The sequence below is a fragment of the Amia ocellicauda genome, chromosome 9 (assembly GCF_036373705.1).
Source record: "Amia ocellicauda isolate fAmiCal2 chromosome 9, fAmiCal2.hap1, whole genome shotgun sequence".
NCBI classification, from domain to species: domain Eukaryota; kingdom Metazoa; phylum Chordata; class Actinopteri; order Amiiformes; family Amiidae; genus Amia; species Amia ocellicauda.
Genome location: NC_089858.1, coordinates 16,575,245 through 16,602,328, shown reverse-complemented (window position 1 = coordinate 16,602,328; position 27,084 = coordinate 16,575,245). Strand labels below are relative to the sequence as shown.

Genomic DNA, 27,084 nt, shown 5'->3' with positions numbered 1-27,084 from the left:
TCCTGTAGGTTCCCTGTGCAGGATAGTACATAGTACAAAGACTCAACCATGAGCACCAAGGAGCTTTCAGAGGAACTCCGGGAAAAAATTGTTGAAAGGCACAGATCAGGGGATCGGTATCAAACAATACCACAGGCCTTGGAGCACAGTCAAGATGATTATTAAGAACTGGAAGATGTATGGAACCACCAAGGACCTGTCTAGATCAGGCCGTCCCTCCAAACTGGATGACTGAGCAAGAAGGAGACTGAACAAAGAGGCTACCAAAAGGCCAAAAGGCAACTTTGCAAGAGCTACAGGATTTCATGGCCAAGAATAATTAAAGTGTGCTTGTGACAATATCCCAAGTACTCCACAAATCTGGCCTGTGTGGTAAAATGGCAAGAAGGAAGCGATTGCTCAAATAAGCCCACCTGAAAAAGTAAATTCTGTAGCCATGTGGCAAAACGTTTTGTGGTCTAACAAAACTAAAATAGTTCGTTTTATAGTTTTTACCCTAAATGCAAAGCATTATGTTTGGTGCAAACCCAACACAGCACATCATCCAAAGAACATCATCCCTATTGTGAAGCATGGTGGTGGCAGCAGGTACTGGGGCACTAGTTAGGAGAGAAGTGAAAATGAATGGAGCAAAAAGTACAGAATAATCCTTGAGGAAAACTTGCTGCCCTCTGCAAGAAACCTAAAACTGGGACAGAAGTGTACCTTTCAGTGTGACAATGACCCGAAGCACACAGCCACAACTAAACTGTAGTGGCTAAGGAACAAAAAGGTAAATGTCCTTGAGTGGCCCAGTCATAGCCCTGACCTCAATCCAATCGAAAAGCTGTGGCATGACTTGAAGATTGCGGTCCATAAACGCTGCCCAAGAAACTTGACAGAGCAGAACATTTCTGTAAAGAAGAATCTTTGCACATCTAGATTTGGCAGAGACCTTAGAGTCTATCAAGCACCTTTATGGTTAGGGGTGGGGAAAGTGGTCAGTGTAGCAGAGTCCAGCAGGGAACGGCTCTACTCCTACAGAGTGCCCTGCAGACACTGTGGAGGTGGCTCCCAAGTGCCTGTGGAGCACATCTTCCCCCCCGTGAGGGCCCTGCCACCCTGAGGCAGAGAGCTGATTACAGGGACCCCTTTCGTACTCCAGGGAAAGTCCAAAACAATTTGAGGGAGACTTCATTTCAGCAAGGCCACAGTGCAGGACCCGGGTACATTTAATTTAATTATTGGAGAGGCTGTGTGCAAACAGGGCAGTTTGCCTTTTATCATCTGTGCACAGTAAACCATTAGCTGTATTGTCGCGCTCTCACCCAGCCCCCCGCGGCGCAGGCCAGCTCCTTTCCGGGTGTTTGCTCGTTGAGATTGAACAGGAGCGTATTCCCCACCCCACAGTCTGTGCCAAGTGGAACGGCCCAAGGAGGGGGGGAACAGTGCACCCCGAGGCCCTGCGCGTGGGATGTGCCAGGTGGCAAGAACCTGGTTATCAAACACACAGGCGCACACACAGTCTTTCACACTCTCACGCAGAGCCCTCCCTCAGACTGGTGTACTGGGAGCTTATTCCATCACCAGCTTTTTGATTTCTGTCATCACAGCATCTACAGGAAACCATTATATGTACAGTATGCATACAAGCAAACTGTGTATGATGCAACAAACTTTGACTATCGCAGTACAAGAACTGCAAGAGATACAGCAGATACTCTTTCAGTCAGTTCACAGGGTGACCAAGGGAAGCAGAAGAAATTAAACCCAAACGTGAATTAGTTTCCACAAACCAGGGAGCAATTAGGAGCTGCATATGCTCTCACACATTTTGCACCTAGACAAGGCAGGGATTTCCAGGTCCTCCACTGCCTCCATGCTTGTTCCAAAAATAATTCCTTTTTTAAGGCCATCATGGCAGGAGCTAGCAAGTGTGAAACGGGTGATGTGGGGGGAAGAACAAGGGAAGGGGGTTGGGGAAAGGTGTGCCGTTTCCCCAGCTCACAGCCCCATGTCCACTACCCACCCCACACCACAGAGCTGCACGTTCCATGGCGTACAGTGATTGGAAGTCAGCGCGTGAGAGGTACAGGGGGAGAGGAGCTGCCGCACTGTAATTAACAAGCATTTCCCCAGAACCCGTTCACCAGCCCCCGTCCCCCCAATCTTACATTTTAATTTATATTGGCACCTCTTGCTTCCTGTGCTCGAACCAAAACACCTTAATTGGGCCAGGGACGAGCAAAGCAACCTACTCCAATCAGCCCCGGGGCCCCAGAGGACTCTGGGAAAGGTGGGACCCAGGTTGTACTTAATAATTGTTACCGAGCGCCGGCAATAATGACCCTCTTGCTAATGAAAAAAAAAGGCATTGTTGTCTCTGTAATTAAGGGCAGAGCGCTTTACGTTTGAGGAAATTAGACGTATTTACATGCTGTAATGTTGCTGAGGAAGCACGCTGTACTATTTGGTGGAGCTCCTAATTAACCCTAATTTGGTTGATGTGTTTTTTATGCAGTCTCGCTCCCTCCCTACATTAATTTTAAATTGTACTTGCTAGAAAATAATTAGAAACACAAGCAGATATACAATTTAATGGACCCTATAAGGTATTAACCAAACAGGGAGAAGGGAAGGAAAAAAAAAAAAAAATCAAAATTTACATACAGTAACAGCAGAATGGGTTGTTTAAACAGGGAAGAAATGTGAAATTGAAGTTAATCTGGCATTTGTAGCACTTGAATGCCAAACAGACAACATTGTTTATTCTAAAATATTCTGTAATCCCTTCTGTTTGCAGGTAAGCCTATTATAATTAGGCTTTCCCATATACACACATTATTCTCTGAACTCAAATAATGCCATCAATGGGCTGGGAGGGTAACGTTGGCTTGTGTTTGTTTAGTTATTTTGTCCACAATCCATGATAGATAGATTAGATATAATATATAAATAAATAGATCAAATAAAAAAGATAATCAAACCTAAAAGTCGTCTTTGGAAAAGTCACAGAGCAAATTCAACCTACTTCCAAGAAGTCTTAGATCTCAGAATGAAGTAAACAACTAAATCGAGCAACAGACATCAGATCAGAGAGTGAGGGAAATTACTCTTGTTTATTCTGTGGTAAAATCTGGACCAGGTCAGGCTGCCCTTCACAAGGAGCAATATTACTCACAGTGTACAGTGCTGCTCCACCTGTTAAAGCATTTGTTCTCGCTGTATCATTAAATGGATCCACTCTAGTTTGTTGGGTCTTAGTTAACAATTACTACTTTACACTGTGTCTGCGAAGGCTTAGAAATACTGGTTTATTAGGTTGAGTATTTTACATTTCTTAAAATAAAACAATTCCAATTTTAATACTTATGATTAAAATCATTTAAAATATCAATTCTTAAAATCACTTAAAATTTTTAAAATCTTTGTGATTTTTAACAAAACTAAAACAATTAACTTTAAAATAAACGTGCTCAAATCAAATAAACAAAACGTGATAAAAGCAAAAAACTGCACACCACCAAAGGAGTCAAATACATTGAAAATAACTGAAAAGGCTTAGCGAAGGCTTAGAAAGACGGTAAACCTGACCACCTCTTTCCCCTGTTCACACACCCCACCTCCTCAGTTTGCAAGATGACCCCCTACAGACAGAGAGCGACCACCACCCCCGCTGGGGGCGTCCCAGAGGGCAGCACAGTGGCTCCTGGTACCAGTGGGAGACCCCTTCAACCAGAGACGCACAAAGATTCATGGGAATCCAGACACACTCGTCACCCCATCAATTATGCAGGACTCGAGTTCTCTTTAATTAGAACTACGCTTTATCCACTTTCACTGTGAAATAATTAAGATGCTCCATGAGAAGACAATAAGGGGACTGACGTCATATTTAAACCCCCGGAGTGGTGGCCGAGAGCGAGAAGAACGGGGGGATTCTAATATATAAGGCAGATGCCAGTTTTTCCAGTGACCCAGCCAGAACACAACTGGGCCCAGGCCATGCACTCCCTGCCACCATGATACTGCTCCACTCTTTGCTCCAGCGCAAACGGTTTTGGTCCTGCTTCATGCCATTTCCGAAATCCCGGCGTTCTTGGGTTTTGTCGTCAGCTCTGTTGATCTGCTGCGCCAGAGAACCACAGCCTGGTTTTGGTCTGGAGCTTAAAAAGTGAATCAAAAGCTGGAAATCGGACAGGACAGCAAAAGAGGGAGAGAGAGAAGTGTTCGATTGTTTCTTTTTTATGGTTCTGTTCTAGATCGAGTAGCAGGGAAGGTGGCCGTGATCCACAGTGACCCGGCTCCACTGGCACAGCTCAAGGACGGGGCCTTGTATCAGTTCTTCCACACATCGAGTGAGTGCTGCTCCTTTTGCTGGTATAATAAATAATAATAAAATAATATTTTCTCTGGTTCTCTGGGGGCTTGCATATTAGAGTGTAAACAGCCAACTATTTAAAAGTTAGAATCAGTATCTGAACGGAGTCTCTGGTGGCCGCCTTTTGAAAATACGAACGCCACTGAAGGGAGAGCTGTGAAGGGAGAGCTGTGAAGGGTTGTGTTCTCATCTACATGTAACAATGTTTCCGCTCAGGTGCTGAACGACACCCACCCAGGAGGCCCTGTGAGACGGAGAAAGCACCCTGAACCCGCAAGACAATCTGCACAATAGCCACTCACCAGCGCACTCACCTGTACCACCGACACTTGTTTTTACACAGGCGCATGCTCTCGCACACACACACACGCACGCACGCACGCGTGCACTCACTCACTCACACACACACACACACAAACACCTCTGTTCACACATTAAAACTGTTTTCCTATCAGTGCCTTGGGGAAATTAAAAATATATTATGTACCCCAGGAGGTTCATACAGAGACTTCTAGACACAAAGAGAAGGAGAGAGAGAAAGAGAGAGAGTGGGAGAGGGTGGAGGGGAGGGGGTAATGACAAGACAGTGAAAGTGAAAAAAAAAAAGATGGAATAAGGGGGGGGAGAAAAGAAGAAATCAGGGTCAGCTGCTTCCTCATTAAGTGTTTTTGTAGACAGTCTAAATGACAGCAATTAAACAGAAGTTTAAAGCGTAGAAATTGGAAATGGAGTCGTGCCACGAAGAGAGGGGATTATCATTTCATGTATTTTAATCATTGCCGCGTGATTCAGAGCTTTTCCTTCATGTATTAGAAGCAAAATGTAGAATATTTCCCCGGACGGCGCACTCCTCATCACTGCAGTAGCTCAGCGTCTGGGGTCCAAAGCCAGGGGGACAGCTCAGCAACCCTGACAGACAATCAACCTGCTCGCTGCTGCCACGTGGTTTTCAACATGAACAATGCGGTCAGCTCTTCCCAATCCTGGTCCTGCTTTTCTTTCCTTTTTTTGGTTAGTTTAGTTTTGTGCAGGTATCCCACCCCAGCTGTCTGAACATGAGCGCTGCTACCCGACTCTTCACCTGATTCGATTGCAACAGCAAAGCAGAACTAGTTGACTAAAAAGTAAATTATTAGGAAAAAAAGTGGGGGCAGAGGTTGGGTCAACAGGTTTCAGCACAATGCTAATTAAGGTCAGGTTATACTAATTGAAATTGGGAAGGAGAGGTGCTGTGGGACCCGGCACACAGCCTAGTTGGGTACCAGTCAAAGGTGGGGGCTGCGGTACTTCCTGGGCCCATTCCACAGGTGTGCGGAGGGACAGCAAACAACTTCAGGGGAAATATAAATAAATGAACTAAGTACGAGTGACTTGACTAATGAGGTTATGTTTGAATAACAAGTGAAAGGAGTGTTCGTACTGGCACAGCCACGAGTTTAATACCACGCCAAGGACTGGCAAAAAAATAAATCAATGAAAGTAAATACGTGCAACAAGTTGGCCTTCTCTGTGATCACTCAGTCTTTTTCAGCAACAGGCTTTAAATCAAGAAGTGATGAAATTCTGCAGTTAAAATCACATCGGGGCGAATCACACTCTAAACCAGACTTTCGTGGGCAACAACAAACAGATTAGAACTGCAAGAGAATGAGGAAATTCAAATTTATGTTAAGTTACAAATGAAGTATTGTTTTCTAACATCGTTGACTCATCCATCCCTGACCACAATGGAGGGATAACACCAGGCCAATGGACTGTGTGCAGAGGCCTGTGTCCCTGTCTGAGCAACAGGCAGGCAGGCCAGCAGGCTCCCTCCACCCCCCACCGCCTGCTCTGCGCTGGCACAGTCCTCCACAAGCCGGGAACCCAAACATAACGAGCATGTTTTATATTAGCTGCTTTATGGAAGTGCTACATCACAGCTCAGGACTAATGCAAACAAGAAGATAATAAAGAACCGAATGAAAGGCCTGGCAGGCTGGGCCCTGTGGATCAGTTTCAGTTACTCAATATAGCTGCTGCAGGAAGCGCTGTAACAATGTTCAACTTTACAGTTCTGACTGGTACTTATTATTATTATAAGCGAGTTTGGAGAGAGAAGGAAATAGAGAGAGAGGCATTTTTAAAGATTCAAAACTCCTTAAAAGTCCTTAAACCTGGCTTTCTGTTCTGTAACTTTCGGTCTTTCTTTCTTTTTCTTTCTATCATTCTTTCTTTTCTGAGGCCCTGCAGGGAAGTCTTGTTTTTCTCTCGCTCAGGGAGTGAGGGAGGGGTTTGGGGAGGCGAAGGGGGGGTTGTGGTGGAGGCTGCTCTCCGGACTGCTCCCCCTGGGCCAAACCTGAGGGGCCTGGCTCTCTCTGGCTCGCTCTCTCTGGGGAGGAGGGGTCAGCTCAGGCTCTGATCCCAGAGGCCGAGTCCCCAAAGCACTCGGAGAAAAGACCTGACCAGAGGGTCCAATGTGATCAAATACAACCCTGTTCTCTGTCAAACTCCACATAGTTCCTCTATAGCTCATTTTTTCAAAACCTCCCCAGTGACTCTGATTGAGGGAATGGATTTGTCTGTTGTTTATTTTGGGGTTTGGAGGGGGGGGATAAACAAAGACAACTCCAGCCCTTCTTGACTGACCTGAACTGAGCCGTCTCCGATTAGTTGCAATTCCATGCCCAGGGATTTATCCTGATAATATAGCACACACGCAGCATTTTCCAGCCACCCCGGGCTTCCTTGCAATCTCCCTATGTCAGTAAAGAGCCCTGCAGCGTGGGCACCTCAGAGGGAGGGAGGGAGCGAGGCGGGGGAGGGAGGCTGCACCAGCACACTACAGCTCTCAGCCTGTGCGGGTCCCCAGGGGTTGCTCCTGTTTCCGATTCCTGGTAGTAAGTCAAAAGGCAGTGGCAGCCACCAGCTCATGCGCTAATAAACACGGTCAGTATTCCCTTGCTATACTGCATGCAACCCCCCCCCCCCAAAAAATACATAAAAAATAAAAAAATCACTTGAGAGTCCTTGGAAGAATAAATAAATAAAAAGCCTCACAGCTGTACAGAGCAGCTATCATCTGTGCCTTAACCCACTCTGCAGGGTCGGGTATTCGCACCCCCACCCAAGGCAGGCGACTGTGGTGGGGGCTGTACAGGGAGACTGCAGAACCTAGGCCACACTCGCAGCCCAGGACTCAGTTGACCCAGCCTGCCTCTTTCTCCCTCCCTCTCCCACTCTTTCAGGGGACAGGTTAGCAGTGCGCCCCCTCGGGGCAGGAGAGCAGAGCGAGAGCCCTGCAGAAAGAGCAGTCTTTGTTTCTGCTCAGGAAGACAAAAAGGTCAAAAGAGACCATGTTTTTTTTTTGTTTTTTTTATATATATACACACCGCAGACTTCAAAGCGGGATTTTAAGGAGACAGGAACAGCCCACTCGGCTGCAGCCCCTAATAGCTCTCAGGAGCATAAAGAATATTAGTCTCCTTTTTTTTTGGGTCTCTCTCAAGCCCTGTGTTTTATTGGCCATATGGAATTGATATTAAAGAATCTGATGCAGTGGGTAGTCTTGGAGCCGTTGCAGGAATGTGACATATAGAATATAATCTCCACACAATATCTGGCAGGTTCCTGGCAGTGACGGGGCTTCTAATAACAGCGAGGGTACCTGTTTGGACAGCGGAGGACTCCCAGCTCCCAGAGAACTCGGAGGAGGGTTCACCTTCTTCCACTGCGAGACAGAGAGAGAGAAAGAAAAGGAGGGGAGAGAAAGAGAGTAGGGGGGTTAGAGAGCATTCACTTATTAAAAATACATGTGCACTGTGGGTAAGATGGGTCTAAAATAAATCACTTTTTTTTTATTAAGTGCATTTATAAAGATTTAGTCAACGCGTATTCAAACAGAGGCTCCATGCTCCACTCTACACTATAAGACAGAGCACTTTGATTGGTTAATATAAAAAATGAGCAACAAAACCTATATATAATTTAACCTAAAGGCTCCAGGTCCCCCAGTGCAATCTCTGATGCAGCCCCCTGACTGCCCACAGGCTAGAAACAGCTGAATAGACAAAGACCAGCAACAACCCTGGAGGCCTGCTGCTACCTCACTGCCTAGCCTCTCCTGCCCTCAACTCTGCCCTCCCTGCGGCCCGGCTCGGCTACAGCAGCAGAGCACCAGACTCGCCTCCATCTGTGCTCAAGCAGAGACCGCTCGGTGAGTGTGTGTACTCCAGTGTGTTCAGTGCAGCTCTGTTTTTGTGTGTTTTTTGTATGGTTTTGTTGGTTGTTTGTTTGGCCCTTCCCTCCCTCCTGTCTTGAAGGGCCTTCCCAGCAGCAGGTAAAAGGATGTGAAAAACAAGTGTGATGATGGGCTTCCTGGGCATTGCGTACGTTCCACAGGAAGTGTCGCTGGTACACCAAGATCCAAACAGGAAATCCCGGTCCTCAGGACACAATGAGGACATCCCTGCAGAGCGAGTCAAGGACTGGACGTTTTGACCTCGGTGGTTTCAACTGCACCACTGGTGTGAATAAGAACCCAACACACACCCCCACCCTCGCCCCCCCACCTCCCCTTCACTTTACCCTCTCCCCTCTCCCATTGTTGTCCAGTCCCAGAGGTACTGGCCTAATACCAGAGTGCTGGCAGCACATGCCGGGCTAGGTGGCAGTGAGCTAATATCCACTGGAAACAACAGGAAGAAAGGAAAAAAAAAAAAAAACCTGCTCTGAACACAAACACACTAAATCACCAAAAAACTGGCGGATTTCTAACAGTGGGCGTTTTCACGCCATAACCAGAACAGAACCTCCAAACATCGAGGGACGAACGGAATCCATTGCGCGTTACAAAGTTCTTCTCTGTGTTCCACACGAGAAAGTCTTCTCTCTGACATGTGAGTGAAAGCAGCCGTTGTTATTATGCGAGACTTCATAGCCAAATTTTCCAGTATCCGCCTAGTATATTATGGACTTATTAGCAATCCAATCCTCAAAGTGGAAACACATTCTGAGGCAGACATCCTGTGCAACAGACAGGCTTCTGCCACTGTGTATCCCAGAATACCCTGCTTCACAACAGCTCCCCTGGCCTGCCCATCACTCTCTCACACAAACACACACCAGCTCTGTTCACACAGCAGCCGGGTGCCACATTCTTTCCTCCCTCTGTTGGACTGGCACACCGTGCTCCAGCTCCCCCATACAAAATGGTAAATGTTTAGTTTGAAACATATTTTCACTTTACAACACTTCTTGCTCTACACACAGCCAAGAGCAACAGCAGCTCCCCCTCCCTCTCCTGTTCATATCAATTTGCATTAAAAAAAATGTGTTTCACTTTTCTTAAATTTTATTTGCAGATTTATTTAAGTTTGTAGGCAGAGAGCTGACCGGCATCGCGATCCAGGCTGGAACCAGTGAAATCCGTTTCCAGGAGACCTCCCCACCCACAGAGGAGCTGGTGTTGGGGGGAGTCAGCGCTCTACCGTGTAGACCAGCCATGTGCCAGGGAGGTGGGGTGAGCCGGTCGGGGCTTCTCGTCAGAGAGTTTGTGGGCCTCCCCCCTCAGGAAAGGCCAGCGCCGTTTCCGTCTCGCTGGCGGCTGGACAGGGCCGGACCGTAAAGTTGTGCTGCCGTTGAAACGAAGCCATCTGGCTGCACACAGGTACAGTATTTCACCTCATTAAAATACTTTATTTAAAAAAAAATAGAAGCAAGCGTCTTTGTAAATTGACACCCTGGCTTGTCTGTGGATGGCAGGCCACTCCCAGGACTATCTGCCCCCATCCCACTGCAATTGCGGTGTAGTTTGAATATTGCAAGCATACAAGGCGCACCTCCGCTCTCATCCCCAGCTCAGCTTTATACGCACTCTGTTCAGACAGGAATTTCCTCCCGACTACACGCACTGCACTACTCACACATCACCCACGGTAACACAGTTTCAATAGTTTTATCTTTATAACCGACATGGCACAAAGCCCTGATCTCGGGATGCCTCAGCCGGGGTTTTGGAAGAATGTTTAAGAATGAGGAACCGCCATGATAGAGGAATAAGCATAAACATTAAGTGTGGTTTGCATGTTAAGATTAATTGCATTAAAAATGTAATCAAAGTAAGAACAAGGCGGGAAAGAAAAAAATAAAAAATAAAAAATAAAAAATAAAAGGAAAGCTCAATGGTCTTCAAGACAGCTAGGATCCCTCTTTAAGACACCAACCTTCTTCCCACTGGAAAAACTCCCATAAATTACACCTAATCACGGCTCCACTCATGCTCCATTTAACGCTCCATTAAGAAACTAATATTTGAATTTAGTCAGGCAGCAAGATTTGCCTTGACCAGATTGAGGGTGGCAGTTTTCACAGACGATGAGAGAGAGGAGAGCGGCCCTGTGCCACAGACGCCCAGCTCAGCCCTGCTGTAAACAGTGCAGCTCGAACAGCCTCTGCACAGAAGCGGGTCAAATCAGGTTTTCACTATTTTATTTTTGGTAGAGAGAAAAAAACTCACTAATTATAATTCCAAATCAGTATTGTATGTTAATTAAATATATACATAAATAAAAGTCTGTGCTCATACCAAATTACCGCGGTGGGGGAGACGCTTCAGCTGCAGTGACAAGACACTCGGTTAAAGTCTGACCTCAAAAACTACCTGGTTCGCCTCGGCTGCTTCTACAGAGCTCTAACTGGGATAAGGACGCATATGTGCACAGGCCTACAGGACAGCACATTGTTGTTTGCGTCGTGAAACATATGCTGAATGTGAACCCAGGCCCAGGTTCGACCTGGCAGTGGCAGCCATGCCTCACAGATGTGGACCACAGAAATGGATACAGATGTTTCTGAAAGGAGTGTTCCCTAGTGAGGCCCAGCCCTCTAAATATGGCCTGGAGGGAGGTGGGGGGCGTGTGTGATACAGACCTCACACACCGAACACCCAAGCCAAACAAAGCAAGCACAGGGAGGAAGAAAAAAAAGGGGGAAACAGTCTCATTACAAAAAAAAAAAAAAGTAAAGGCATTTTCATTATTTTTCTATGGGGACTTTTTGCCTTCGATGCAAAACAGCCTCCCCACACTGAGGTCTCCGGTGCAGGAGATGAAGACACACGCAGGTTTCCTGCTTCAGCCGAGTGTCCAGCCCTGCGGGAGGTCCAGCAGCCAGCCGCGCAGACTGCAGCAGAGGATTCCAGGAACGCACAAGAGCAGCCGACCCGGCCGGCCCCCTGCACTGGAGCTGGAGGAGTGAGCTGGCTGAGCTCCACAGGGTGCAGCACTGGGTCACACTACAGCCCAGGCCAGGCTAGGGGAGGGGCTGTCGCAGTCAGGGTCACCCCAGTGTCCTTAATCGGATGAGTACTGCGCTAGTCCACAACGGATGTGTTTGGGGATCTGGAGCACGAAGAATGGCTTGGCCAAGTAAAGGGGACGCCTGCAGTGTATGCAGAACTCCCACGCTCACAAGGGGGCACCACTGCCAGAAACGTAACTGCACCACCGAGTTACCCTGATGGCTGAAGTAAACTGCGAAGAACGAGTGACGGCACCATGCAGTGAATCTCTGTGTAAGAAGTGCATCCTCCTTGGTGTTCGCTTCATAAAGCTAAAAAAAAAGTCTTGAAAAAATATGTATTTTTGTTGTTGATAGCACAATATTCAGCAAGAGTGTCAATTGTGCAGGCATGTATCATTTGAACACCCGTGAGTGTGAGTGTGAGAGTGTGTGTGAGTGTCAGGCAGTGTGGGGGAAAGCGGGCGAATGGGTGTGGGTGTGGGTGAGTACGTCTGCACCAGGCCAGAGCACACAGCACTGCAGGCAGAATAATTATGGGTCTCCACTGCCAGCAGCCCCCTCTTTCAAAGGAGAGGGCTGGAGTGACTAACAGTCCCCACAGCCTCACACTGTTGTTTTGCAATTATTCTTAACTGCAGTTGGCGAGCGAGGCCCGCACATAAACTTGACCCCTGTGCCTCCACAGCCTAGCACCAGCCCACAGTGGAAACTAGAGCAGATGACTAAGACGAGGAATCAGATAAAGGGAGGGGGGGGGGGTATTCAACAGCTCTCGAGCACAACGGGACTGGTTTTCAAAGACCAGAACACATAGCAACCCTGCCAACCACATGTCCAGTGCACCTGCCCTGCCAGGTTATTGGATCATACCAGCCAGTGTTCAGTGGTGGGCAGAGGAGTGGGTCATTGAAAATAATGAAAGTGCAAATCCTGTAATTTCCGCTTGAATCCCATAGTACAGATTACTATGATCATGACTATTTGAATTTAAGCAGAGTGTGCGACTGGGCATTTAAAGTGAGGGTTACAGGTTTCTTTTGCTTTCCTCTTTCTTGTAGAAAATAATTGGTGGGGAAATCTTTGGCAGGCAGAGAATGAAAACCTTGAATTGGGTCATCCTGTCGGGTTTTGTTACTTTGCTCCTTTACTACACTGTGAATAGGGAAGGGGTCTATTTTGTATTTATTTTGATAAAGAAATAAAACACCACTATAATGAAAGTGAAACCTTCATATCTTGCTTAGGATAAACTTAAAATCTGTCCTCCTGATCAGCGCAGTCCCAACCCAGTGAAGACCAGGGTGTCTCCACCGATTCCTCTAAAAATAAAGAATGCCCCCCCCCCGCCTCTGTCCTACCAGCCCCTCTGCACCCCACCACCCCCAAGTGCTCTCTGCACAGCCCATCATGCATCAGGCTGGAGACGCTAAGCTGCAGGCGTGGCCTCTGTTTCCAGAGCACGGGCTCCCACTCTCTCCTCTCGTCCTCATGTTACTTAAACAAGATCCGGGCTTCGGCTCTTTAAACCATTTAGCTGTAATGCAGGAGGAGACCCTTTCTCAACACTCTTATTTAAAAAATGCATCCCCAAGGGTTCATATACATCCGTGACACAATTTATTTTTTTTATATTATTGAAATTCTCAAATGTTAATTACTGCTCTCACGGCAAAAGGAGGGGAAAAAAATGAAAAAAGAGGAACGTTATTTGCATTTCTTGGGCCTGTTAAGCAGTGTTAAGCGGTAACATTATTGTGCGCTAATGTTGCAAACGTTGCTGAAGGCAAAGCAGTGAGCACGATCGCACTTTGAACAGAGCACGGGTGGAGATCAAACGAGTTCCACACAGCCCGCATGTCGTCAGCGACAACTAGACAATTTTGCCCACAAAAGCTCAAACCATCGGGGATATTAGAACACACATTTTTAATTGTGAATCTTAAAAGGAGGTTTAATTTATTAAAGGCTGCCGGCTCCTTACAGGAAGCAAACAAAAGTTGGCGTTGTTTGTCAGCCCGCTGGCCCCCTAGAGATGCCAGGCTCTTCCCCTCATTCACACCGAGACCAGAGCCCCCCCCGCTTCCCCAAGCATGCTGATGCAGCGCCCGTTTGCTCCTCCCTCGCCTGGGCTGACTCAGTCAAGGCTATAGAAGGACCCCTGAACAGCCAACCAGCACACACAGACCAGCGCTGGACACAGACCCGTCCCAGGAGGCAGGGACAGGCACAAAAGGTCCAATTAACCTGGCCCACTGAACTCAGTGCCACTAATATACATAAGAAAATGTAAATCTGTATTTGTGCGTTAAAAACACAGATCGAGTTTGCGTGCGTAAAAGTTTCCAGAAGTCCTGAAGGCATGCAAGACCTCCCCCACTAGACCCCACACTCCCTCCCTCACTATCCACCCACTAGCCCCCTCTACTCCACCCCACCCCACAGAGCACCCAGGTGTGTGCCTCGCGACCGGCGGACGCCCAAGGAGCGTGACGCAGCTCCTCCGCCACAGGCCTCCCCATCAAAAGCCCTCGCTTGATGCTGCGGCTTTTCAAGATGATATTACTCCAAAGGACCGACTGTGGGGAGCGCTCACCTTGTTCCACATGGCACCGGAACAATGTCGGCGCCAGCAGCTCACAGGGGGGAGAGACGGAATACCTAATGGCTTTGGTCTGGATCCGCTACTAATCCCCTGCGAGGGAGGCGGGTCTTTCAGGCCTGTCATTCGCCTAGGGCAATGTTGTGTGATTAAGTCTTCCTCACTTATGGGATAGAGCGTGCCATCCCACTGGAAGCTATTAGATAGCCCCTGTCTGCTGCATGTGTCAGTGCCCTGGCTGTGGAAGGCAGGAGGGCCTCTCTCTGGGTATCCTCATCAACCATTCCAGCAAAGAGCCGCAGCTTCCCGCCTGATCTGTGCCGAGGCCCGAGCGCCAGCATTAGCATGGGCCCACCCTGTGCTGCTGCACTACAGGCTGCTGCCGCGCTGTTGCCGTGCAATAAGAAACTACAGAGGGATTTGCAGACACACACATTAAGGCTCTGCGGGCTCAAGCTCAGCAGAGTGCAAGTATTACATAAAAAAGGAGAATAAAATAATCGCCTAAATAGAAGATGAGATTAATCATCTGCAGTCCATTGTATCTGATGGATGGGCTCTTGATCTCTTCACGTATTTCAAGACGAGAGGGGAAAAAAAACAGTATAATCTTCATAAATCTCTGAAACTGACAGAAGTATAAACCTACAAAGTTTTTTTTTTTTTTTACTTTTCTAACATTTAAAGCAACACAAGAGGCAACCTGTTAAACAGCCACACAAACATTTGAGAAAGTACTCAAAGTACTCCTTATGGAGACATCAAATCAAACTTACACAGTTCTTTGTAGAAACAAATCAGACTGACAAGGAAGAAGATTTTTTATTCATGATTCTTAGAGTACACTGGGAGCATCTCAACCTTCCCAGTGGCATTAAACTGAGGATCTATGTGAACAGGCCTTGTGCTCTTTTTTTGGATGGCAGAGGAGTGTGAGAGCGGCTGCAGACAGTCAGTTCCAGTCTTCCCCCGAGAAGGAAAGTGGGACCTGCAGTCACAGCTAAAACCGAAAGTTTGCATCCTTCCTGGGCGGCCCACAGAGCCTGGGTAACTTGAGGATGTTTCTCTGTTGTGGTGGCTGCTCACCCGTGCCCACCCCATTCCAGAGCCCTGCGATTACACGCCTTCATCACAACCCTTTCCTGATGACATTTACGGTCCCCTCCATGCTGCAAACCTGCCCACACTGTGTTAAATGTCAGCTTTCCCTCGAGTAATATTCTAATACAGTTCAACAATGACGAGGAAAGCCTCTTCTCTGAGCTCTTAACTTCCCTTCTTAAAAAAAAAAAAAAGTCTATTCCTTTCCTAGATAATTAATAGGAGATAAAAGACTTGCTTGTTCAGAGGGGCTTAATGACTTTTAATAGCTGTTTAAATGACTCCGTACAAGGCCAGTCCATTCCCCTCAAGAGAGGAACAGCAACTCGGAGCACCAGGGCTGCCAAGACACTCGGGACGTCACTCAGGACACTCCCCCTTCCAGCCAGGCGGCACAGGGCTCTCCGTAACATGACAGTTATGACCGAATGGAGAACTGCTGCAATGCAAACTGATATTTATTTGGTAAAAATACAGTTCTCCTCCGGGGCTGCACCCAAGGAGGCAGCTCAGACGCCGGTGCAGCCTGTGCATGGTGTACCCAGATTGCGCTGCATTACAGCAGCCGCCAGAGACTGCGTCCATGGGCCCTGCTTGCTGACTGTGTGGTGGTAATCCGCAATGTCACTGGAGTCACAGAGGCCTGAGGGGGGAACAGAATTCCTGTCGCACAGGAAGTGAACCCTGATGAGAGAACCAAAGGCTAGGCCTCGACCATTGAAAGATCATAAAAAAAAATAAAAAATAATCACATTCCCCCCCCCCTTCCCTCTCTTACTAATTTGAAAGCAGGAAAGGAAAGGTTTTACGTCATTATCTTGCACTTATTGTCCTAAAAGCGACACACCAGTGCTCCAGGGTGACTAAATACAAAAAAACATTTCAGTTTGCACCTTCTCATGTGTCCTGACACTCTGCAAGACAGAAGAAAATTGCACAATAATAGATTTGTCTTCACTGTATTCCAAAGAGGCTTAAGAAAAATAATATATATATATATATATATATATATATATATACACACACACACATATACATATATATACACACATACACATACATACATACACACACACAAAAATAAATAAGATGCATGTGCAAGGCCACAATGGGAGGAGGGGGGGTGACCGTACAGGGTGAGCCCAGTTTATGTCCAGTGTCTTTGAGGTGTGGAAGACGGCCAAATGCCAGTCTGCCACTCATGTTCGCTGTCCTCTACAGCAGCAGCAGCCCAATCAAACCGCCAACAAACCGGGCCCCCATTGTCCTCCACTCACCCACCCCCCCAGCAGCACTGGCACAGAGTATCAGCCCTTCAAACAGCAGTGATGAAATGGAATGAAAATCCCCAACGTGGAATTGTTCAGCTCAGCGAGGCTGTGCCTGGCATAGCCTGCTGCTGGAGAAGGAGGATTTCTTATCTCATAAATGGGTCACTGTGTCCAATCAAGCCTTGGAAGGAAGCCCAAGTGGGCGTTCCTGGCACTTCCTGCTGGACAGCACACATGCGCAAAGCCTGGCCCCTCTCCAGAACCTTAAGCCGCTATTGGCCAAGCGCCGCGTCCCCCTTGTGGACCCTGGGTCGCCATTGGCCGAGCCGGGCGCCAGTCTGCGAACACTCTCTCCCGGCTCATGTTCCAGGAGGCCGTCCTCTCAGCCCCAGCCAGAGGAGAGAGAAGCTGATTACACAAATACTTTTATCAGCCCTGACATTGCTGCCTCTGCCACACATCTTTAAAACAGAAACAACCACTACAGGCCAAAAAGAGAGCGAGAGGCAAAAAGAAAATTGACCAAAAAGTACCCAAAGCTGTAGATGGTGTGCCAAAACACAGACAAGCACTCCTATTGGGCTCTTTGACTTCCGATATCAGAAAAGGATTTCCCCCCCCACCGTTCCCATTCCAGGCCCCACGGAGTGCCCCAGCGGCTTGCTCCCCTACTCAAGTGTGAGGGTCTGTGTGCTCTAAATAGCAACTGAGTCTGGGGGCAGCTCTTTTTAAAGGCATATTTATGACAATATAGGCTTCAGGCTTTAGAGATTGCACCTTGGTTGAGACTGGAGATATACAGCAGCTTCCCCAACCAACTAACAGCTAGAGCCCTACGGTTCTTTACCACTACACCCACCAGTCAAGTGGGTCCAGCACAGAGGCGTCACACCCCAGGCTTTTGCATCTCCCCTGGTGGTTCACCGACTGGAGCTCCAGCCGCTGACACCACAAGGCCCGCTCACTGGTTGCTCCTCTCGGTGCTCACCGAGAGATGGGGCCAGGGCCTGCATTTCAGCTCACCGAAGACTAAACACATCTTCCAGATGGAACCTCCTCATCTTGGAAATGAGTCCGTTGAGAAACGGGGGCTGCAGGAGCACCTGCATTCCAGCCCAAGCAGAATTCCTTTGCTCAGGGGGGAGAAGATGAGAGCGAAGTATTAAAACATAAAAACTATTCTATCCCTTTGCTACTGAACCCCTGAAGGCATATTGTGGGAAGAGAAGAATTTGTTGTGCACACGAGACTGGAGACTATGGGTTGGTTTCTCAGACCCCAGGTTAATACTAGTCTATAACTAACCAATGTTATTTTGGATAGGGACAGCCCAAGAGTGCACATGAGAAAGTAAGCTTTTGTGCTTCCCCACCAACACATTGTTGGTGGGGAACTTTGCAGCAAAGGTATCGCCACCTTGTTTTAGCAAGACAGACAGGTGCAAAAGCATAGCCCGACAGAGCGGGAGAATCCACGGCTCTTCCCTTTATTAGACCGTGATTGACAAGAGGAAATGGGGAAACTTAACACTATAGCTGGATATTAACAAGGGCCAAAAATGTTTTTTTACTATTTAAATAAAATGAGAAGGCATACAGAAAATCAAAGCTTTCTTAACCACTTATTTTATTTTTAACTAGAAGGATCCTAGAAAGATTGGCTTAAGGAGATGCTTTAACCCCTGTAGTACAGAACCAGCAGCCCAACGTGCATCCATTGATCAAACAGCCTCCTTAGTTCCAAACACAATATTCATTAGTCAGTTCTGCCCTGAAGTGGACACTATTCCCTCCTCTTCAAGCACCAGCATAATTATCTTCACTTCCCAGCACCTACAGTACTGTCTGCCTGAATACAGAGCTTCAGTTCAGTCGACTGAAGAACTCAAACACACACACTCACAAGCGTCAAACCTTAAATCCTGCTTCCAGGAGAACACTACATGCCACATTCACTCAGTGTCCCTGTGTGAGTTTTAAAGTCTGTATTCACTGACTATTATTACATGAAGAAAAGGCACATAGACATGTTTCCTCCCATGTGTAAGATTAAAAGGAAATGCAAAAAAAAAAAGCCATGAACAGGCACATCCACACACTCACGTGCCACACAGCATTTCTGGAAGAGAAACACATTTCTTCCTCCTGTCGTCAAAAGGCATTTCCTCAGGAAAGCCCTGGGTGCAATGTCAATTCTCCCTCCTATTTGATTCATTTCTGTCTGTGTTTGGCTACATACCTTTGTTTTTGCTGCTAAGGAATCCACACGTATCCTCAGATACACTGCCAAGAGCATAACAGCCAACAACAACTATAACATTTTACACAGAAGCAAAATATATATTTATTTTATTTTACAATGTACACATTTTATTTCTAGGAACAGGCAATACTGTCAAGATTAAAAGGGGTTCAGAGACATTAAAAAATGTGCTTCTCTCATGTCTTTTCTCACTGGGGTCTGTCAGAGCAAAAACAGTTTAAATATTCCTGCAGTCTGTACATAAAACGACGGGGGGCGGGGGGGGACGGCAACAAGAAAATCCTAGAGAAAATGACAGAGATGGTTAGATCACATCACCTGCCTCCGATTGCCATTAAATCAAAAGCAAGTTCCCATCGCCAAGAGCAGGATAACATCGTAATTACATTTTGCTGCGCGATGTGATCAGACGAGGATCGGGCAGGAGACAGAAGAGATTTATGCTCTGTTGACTTCCTTCTTCTTTGACTGGAAAACAATCCCAGAAAGAACAGAAAGAAAAAAGAAAAACATTTGACGCCTGTGACCTAGAGAGGAATAAGACAGCCTCTGAAGATTACTTGGTGTCTGGGGACCATCCAGAAATAGATGCCATTGGAGTAAACCTTCATCAATGCCCACATTTAAATGAATGAGTGAATTTCAAAAATAAGAGAAGAAAGAAGGAACACAATGGCAAATTAGGAAGTTGCACGCTGCTGTGCATTAGCAGTAGTATCTTCAGAAAGAAGGACGGGCCGCCTTAATTGCCTTATCCTGTCGTACAGGCTGGGACTGCTTTTTACTTCAGACACTAATTTCACGCCTAGGCATTATTTAGTTGATACAGATTTGATTAGGCATTACGTCAAACACTTCTGAATGAGCTTTGCTGCTGTCAACACCACTGGAGGAAGATTAGCAGCTGGAATCAAAATCCTACTGAAGCTTTGTCTTTTTTTTTTTTTCCTCTCTCTTGGGTTACAGATATTTCTGACCAGTGTCCTAGAAGACGAAACCAGAGACGTCACCTTCACTGAGGCGTGCAAAACGGCTTCCAACGCGCACCCGTCCTCCAATCTCTGAAAAGGATGTTTATCAGAACAATCAATCACTTTTATCACAATCACAGTTATGTTAATACAGAAACATTTGTATCTGTTTTTGTTTTGTTTGCAGGGTTGGGGGGGCTGAAACTGCTGATCTTCCATTAAAAAAGTTATATGTTGTTTTTTTGTTGATTGTTGATGCCACTCATGTATTTCTCAGTGTAGTTTAAAAGGAACCCATAGTGTTGTCAATTCAGAGTTTAATGAGAACCGTCACAAATTGAAAATTCATCTGAAGTTGTCAGTACCCAAACTTCCCACGTTTTCCACAAAATGAACAAATATATAAATATATCACATACAGGCGTTTCAGATCCACAGCTGCTGCAACTACTGAACTTCAAACACAGTGAGCGTTGTCAAGGTCAGCCTCGAGACTTCACTTCATTCTCCCCTAAAAACATCAGCGGACGACGGCGCGTTATTTGCGTTCATTAGGCCAGCTCCTCAGACCTGCTGTCAGGGAATGCGATGGTTCATCTGCACGGTAGACCTGCCAGAGTGGCAGCTTCATACCTCAGCTGGCTCCGTGTGGACCGCTGTCGGGCTCATCACAGAGCTACTTACTGCAAACAGCAAAGCCGCTCGGAGAAGAACTGTACATTTTTAAGATCCATCCGTCAACAACACACAGCCCAGCCGTGGCCCTTGTATTTCCTATGCTCTTTTACTTTCTCCCCCTTCGTTCCCTTTCCAGGGCTGATTCTTGCCGTTTGATGGTGACATGAAGCATTTATTAGGGGAGAGGAGCACAGGAAAGAATAAATAAAAAGTAGGGGGATTTTATTTTATTTATTTATTTTGCCTTTGCACACCTGCACCACTGAGACCTCAGTAGCATGGAAAACAGATCCAAGCGCGATGAGGCCTGCCAGATTCTCTCCCAGACAGATCTGTAAAAATTCACATCCGGTTATTTTAGGAGAAGTGCCTGGATTTCTAGCAATGAGGCACATACACCTGCAAGGAGATGCATGCATTTTCTCTGATCGTGTTCTCTCAGAAATCTGCACATAAATGGCAGCTCTTTGGCTCTGTGAGGGCACACCTGCCACCGGCCCTCCCTGCATTTTTGTTCTCAGGTGTACAAAAGGAGTACAATATTTTATCATTTAAAAAAAATCCACATCCAAAAAAAACAAAACATCTGATTATGGTTTTTAAGAATGTTGTAGATCTCAACAAGTAAACGCACATGAAGTACAATGAAGTGATGTACGATATCTTCCTCTCTGGTGGGTTACAGGGAGCAGAGAGCCCGGGACTGGTTCAGTGTGGGTGTGCGGTGCAGCTGTACTGCTGCTGCCGCCTCCTGACATGGATGGTCGGTTCATGACCACATTCCTGTAGCTACTCAGACAGAACAATTAACCTCTGAAAGCATTTCCTATAAAGCGTATTAGGGCAGTGGAGTGGAAAGGAGAGGGAGAGGGTGAGAGTGGGCGGCTATGCCCTGTGGCTCAAGCAGGCACACGCCTCCACGGGCACCGAGGCTGAGCCACTCTTATTCACATACACACTCCCAAAACGCGCAGGAGTAGACTTTGCTCTATACACTTTTGGCCAAAGTCACTATTTTCCGACTGGCCTCACATCACTCCAAGACGCGGAGTTAAAATAAGAAAAGCCAGGGCAGGCTCCCGGCGCTGTAAACCTCAGCCTTTCTGCACTCCAGCACACAGGCCGGCGTCTTCTGCTCCTGCACAGACCTGTCACCACTACATCAGTGATGCCTGCAAACTTTCAGCACCGGCTCTTCTGTGGTTAGAGATGCTTTTGCTGTAGTTACAGAGAATAAACACACATCTTGACCAGACACTTAAAGAAAACAACAACTATATTCATCCTAATAGTAAACCAAATGTAAATAAAAGCACCTACAGCAAGAAATAATTAGTGAATGTGCGGATATGAAGATTCACCATGCAGATATTTTCGTAGAGTTTCACCAAGTGCTTTTCTCCCCCAAATGCCCCAGCTCTGTCGATTGGTATGCCACTGAGCTTCCTTGCACAGAGCGCGGGCAGGGATTTCTAGCCCCAGTCCCATTCATTCTTTATATCTCAAATCTGATTAAAATTACAGCAGAAATATATTAATATCCTACAGATTTTACTCAGTGACGTACAAACTATCATATTTTAATATATGTGTTCTTAAAGGTTTCTTCAGTACCATCAATGCCACTAATTCACTGTTTTTATTTTATCTGTATTTTTTAAAATAAATTAAAAGTCCTGAAAGTACTGATACTGCTAGTGGTATTTACCAACAGCCACAGAGTCATTCATATCACCCCATAACAGCTACACAGTCATCCTGGAGACAGTTTACCGTTTTTCTGTTGCAATAACAGGTTTCAGAATGATTATGAGCAGCGGAGTAAAACAATATTCACAGGGGATCAACTTTCAACATCAATAATGTCATCTGCAAACTAACCTCAAAGCGTGTTCCTACCTATGCGTGTTATTGCACTAGTTTGAATGTGTGAGAATGAATTCTTAGCAGGTAGACTACAGAATTGTGTTCATATAATGCCATGTTCTGCTACTAACGTCTCCAAGATATGTCCGACACACGCACACAAAAGTGTCTGATAAAGTAGTTTTCTACCAAGATATGCCTGGCAAATAAAGCAAGCATGGTAACCTGATTTGAAAGGGAAATTAAAACATCTCGCAAATGCATGCATGCTTTGTAAATGCCATTATTGAAATTCTTTCATGTCCTGCCATAAGAAACGACTTTAACTGTTTCTTAAATAAACCTGCTGTTTGCACGTTTCATTATTGTGCTGGTCCTAGCAGGGGGTGCTCGCTTTTGACGGTGAAATTCAATGGAGAGCAATAAGAAAAAGGCGGCCGACATCAACCTTGAGTGGCCGTTCTCTGGTAGCGTCGGGCCGCCGTGAAATAAAACAGAGGAATTATAATTCTTTGAGCTAAATGCCGCGATGCAGGCGCTGAAAGTTAGCGTCCAGCCCGGCCATAAAAGACGGCTTCACGCATTAAATCTGTTTAAAAGTTACTGAGCCCGCCGACAATGCGAAAAAGAAACGACATTTGCGAGCTGCACCATAGCAATAGGACAACACGGGGGGATGTCAGTGTGTTGGCGGCGCTAATCTCGACTGGGGGAATGCCTCCCGCTGTCAGCTCGGACTCGCCGCACAATGGCTCTCAAAGGGCGGCTACTGACACGCTCTCATCCGCGGCATCAATCAAGCACAAAGAGCCAGCCGGCCTTCCCGTTGACGCCGCGGCCCGGCCGGCACTGGGCGACAGGTACGGCGGGCCGAGCGGGCCGCACAGCGACAGGCCGGCCGTGTCAGCCCGCCCGCCCGGGCCGATGATGATGTGGATCCGGGCCCGGCTGACAGGTTGACACAAATTGGAGAGGCAGACGTGCTCCTGTCAGCGTTTACCTGCAACCCCCGCCAAGCAGACACTGACGGCACCTGTGGAGCTGCTATTAATGACGAAAATAATACAATAAATACATCTTAGCCCAAAAAACGAACGCGTGTTTTATTTTTTACTACATGAAAATATAATTCAAGACTTCTACGGTAGCATGCACAAGCTAATGTTGCCCGTCTATATATCACACACACACACATATAGTAAAGGATTTATCAGGAACTAATTAGTCATGATAGCAACCCTCCTCTCTCTGACGCTTTTGTCTGGCAATATTTGTTTTAGTTCTTCGTTTTCTATATAAATCAGACTGACAGCACCTGAGATGTGATATTAGGCGTCCATAGGCCATGTTTACTAATGACAGCGATTGGATGTCCTGAAGACTGCAGGTGTATTAATACGGGGCATATTGGACTGCTATGTTATTAATAATACAACATGTACTTTCTTAGAAATTGGTTGACATAAAAACAGAATAAGTCTAAGAGTATGCATTCATCGTATACATAGTCATTGAATTATACTTGGTCTAATGTGAATTAACTTTAAAAATGGTTCCAGCAGCCTGCAACATTTGTTACAATATCAGACTATTAACAGCAGTTTCACAGGGGAGAGAACCCTAGTTTTAAAATGTGTATGTACCGAATAATCTTTAGATTTCACACACAGGCCTCTGTTGTCTATGTATTACCATTATCCTCATAAGCATCCATATCCGTGGAAAACTATTCTATTTTTTGACTTTTTGCTTTTTTTGTTTGTTTGATTATTTTTTTCTTTCTCAGGGGATGCCTGCTCTGTTATATACCATTCTGGATGCCCAAGCCTTCTCCATGCCCACCAGATGACAAATCTTCTTGCTTTTGGCTGTGATTGAAGGTGCGCTTGCTCGTGTTTACACAAAGCCAGAAAGCAAGAGCTCAATTCAACAAAGTCAGATCTCGGGTGAGATGTATTTCTTGGAAATTCACTCCCACGAAGAAAAGGTTACTTTATCGATATCAAAGTGCTGGCAATTTATTCACCCGGTTTGACAAAACATGTGATGCAGCTATTGGGAACCTGGCAGGGATGCGTCGGCAGACGGGTCTTGATGTTCTCAATTTGCCCTCTGAAGCCGACCCCGACAGGCTCAGGATAGACAACACACCCAACTGCTTTAAAGCAAACAGCTCCTAGTACAGCAGGCCCTCAGACCAACACCTTCAGCACCAACCCATCAAAGCATTCTGCATACAATTGCGTCAAGTAACAATCTCCCACTTATAATATTATTATAATATAATAATAGCAGCAGCAAACACTAATAAAGGAAACCACCTCCAGGTAAAAGCACCAGATTGTAATCAATTAGATATTATTTTCATATGCAACACTGTTGAATGTGAATCTAGACCTCTTTTCCTCAGTAGCAACCTTAAAACAGTGAAAAAACAATTTAAATGTACTCCCCAAAAAACATTCAAATCACAAACCGAGCAACTCACCACTTTGAGTTATGATTCTTTAATAATAAAAATAATTTCAAATTGTTAACAGTCCTTCAATTTACATTTACTCGTGAGCAGAACATATTTTAATGTGCACACAGATCAAATAAACTACCGTCACAAACATAATTCACAAAACATGATGGTTAATGCCAGCCTTCTTTAAAGATGCCCTGTGCACACAACACTTCACAGAACACACTTTCCCTTTAACAGAGAGCCACACTGAAGTCCATTTTCCATGGGGCTGCGCTGAAATCAGAAGCCCAGACATCTCAGCTCCAACTGCACAGCCGCGGGTCTCTCCTTCAGGGCACAGAGGACCGTGACCTGCCCCCCCGCCCCCCCCGCAGGACTGCTGTGGCTGACCAATGGGCTAGACCCACACCCTGCTCTGTGGAGACTCCAGGGGTCAGCAGGGGTCAGCAGGGGTCAGGAGAGGACAAGCCGTGGCTTCCGCACCACATAGCAGAGGAAGATGGGACGGACTGGCAGAAAACCCTCCAGTGGGGCAGATTTTAAATAAATATATGTATCAGCCAGGTGTAAGAGGAGAACTAATTGCCTCGTTCCTTATGTTTAATGTACAGCCCGAGACTTCCTGCCCGGCCATGGGAGGCTGGCGGGTCGTGGAGCACACCTCCACCGAGGAAGGCACACACGGCCCTCCCGTCTCAATCATCAGTCTTATTTTAATTTTATTTTCACATTCCCTGCTGTAAACAGTCCTACAGCCTGGCTGGACCGGAGGCACTGTGGCTTTGCCAGGGCCGTTGACGGGCCACTTCCAGAACCACGCCACGCACCTTCCTCCAATGCATTTCGGCCATTCTTGGGTTAGGTTTTTGCAAGCGTCTCAAGTCTGTTTTAACAGCCTTTTCTATGTGCACAGGTCGGAAAGACAAAGGCAGAGTATAGTAAAGGGGCAACACAGCTCTGTCCATAATATCAGTGAAAATCGTAGTACTTAAAAATAAATAATATTACTATTAAAGAAGCATCGCTGCAGGAAATTATCATTGGCCATGGAGCCACATCACTGACACTGAGTTAACCGTTACATCGTCCCGCCCAGCTTTCATCGCCAGAATCCTGCCACTCCAAGACACGTCAACTTAGAATAAGGAGACATCAGGAGAGGTGGGGGGGTGGGACTATACAAACAGAATTAATAGCAAAAGTCACTACGGCATCCCCTCCAGAAGCGTCCTCTTTAGAAATGAAATACAGGCGCTGCTCAATGTTGTTCCAGTCCAGTAAGTCCACAGTGCTGATAAACCCTATTGCTAAGCTGCTACAATGGCATAGCACAAGAATGAGCCCTTATATTAACACAGATCCTTCCATACAAACTACCCGGCAGGCTGCTGATAAGAAATAGTCATTGGCAGACATTGGCCGCAAGGGAGTGGGGGGGGGTGGATCCACTCAGCTCCCACCAGGGGCCGCTGTGGAGTGCGGCATAGCACTGCAGGAGGGAAGAGGGGGTCCATCAAGAGTACACTCAACCCCCAACCCTCCCCCAATAAAATAAAGAGAAAGTCACTGTGACGGCAACACCGTGAATCTCTCAATGATCCATCATCATTTATTAATTGGCAGACGCCCTTATCCATAAGTTGTGCGATTCTATATATGCCAAATATACACTCATATTTATAGACGGGGTACGGCACACAACAGGGTTCCAAATACCGCATTTGTGTTTGCCGTTGGCTTGAATTGAAGATTCTCTGTGAATGTAATGCTAGTTTGTTAAAATTGCTCCTGAAAACACGATTTCTACCTAGGGTCGGACATGTGTATTGCATGCCTGATCTGTACAGTAACGGGTATTATAACTGGAACACAACTGGGCCAGCAAACCCACACACAGTGGGAGAACCATCTACTGCCACGTAATACAGGCCCCCATCTGGAAATAATCGGCTGACCTTTCAGCACCGGTGAACCGTACTTGATAATGACAGAAGTTCAAGGCGGTATTTACCAGTATCTCGTAACAGAACCCGACCAATTCTGGAAGAGGCAGCATTTCATAACCCTACATACATAGACACGAGACAGGCAACCAATCACTCAAGAGTAAAACATACATTTACATACAAACAAACTAAAACTGCCTTTCGGCTATGACATGCAATTCTGTTCGATTAAGGCGGTCTACAGTGCAAATCCCACAGTAGTCTGGGTTTAAATGTCGG

General features: G+C 46.4%; 1 protein-coding gene across 1 annotated transcript in view; it reads right to left on the bottom strand.

The window, feature by feature from the left end:
* The window catches only part of znf423 (zinc finger protein 423), a 128,220-nt gene that overhangs the window by 95,867 nt on the left and 5,269 nt on the right, over positions 1 to 27,084 (bottom strand). The window contains exon 2 of the mRNA XM_066713472.1: positions 8,007 to 8,069. Coding sequence (XP_066569569.1) covers positions 8,007 to 8,069 — 63 coding nt within the window. The remainder of the gene's footprint in view (positions 1 to 8,006; positions 8,070 to 27,084) is intronic.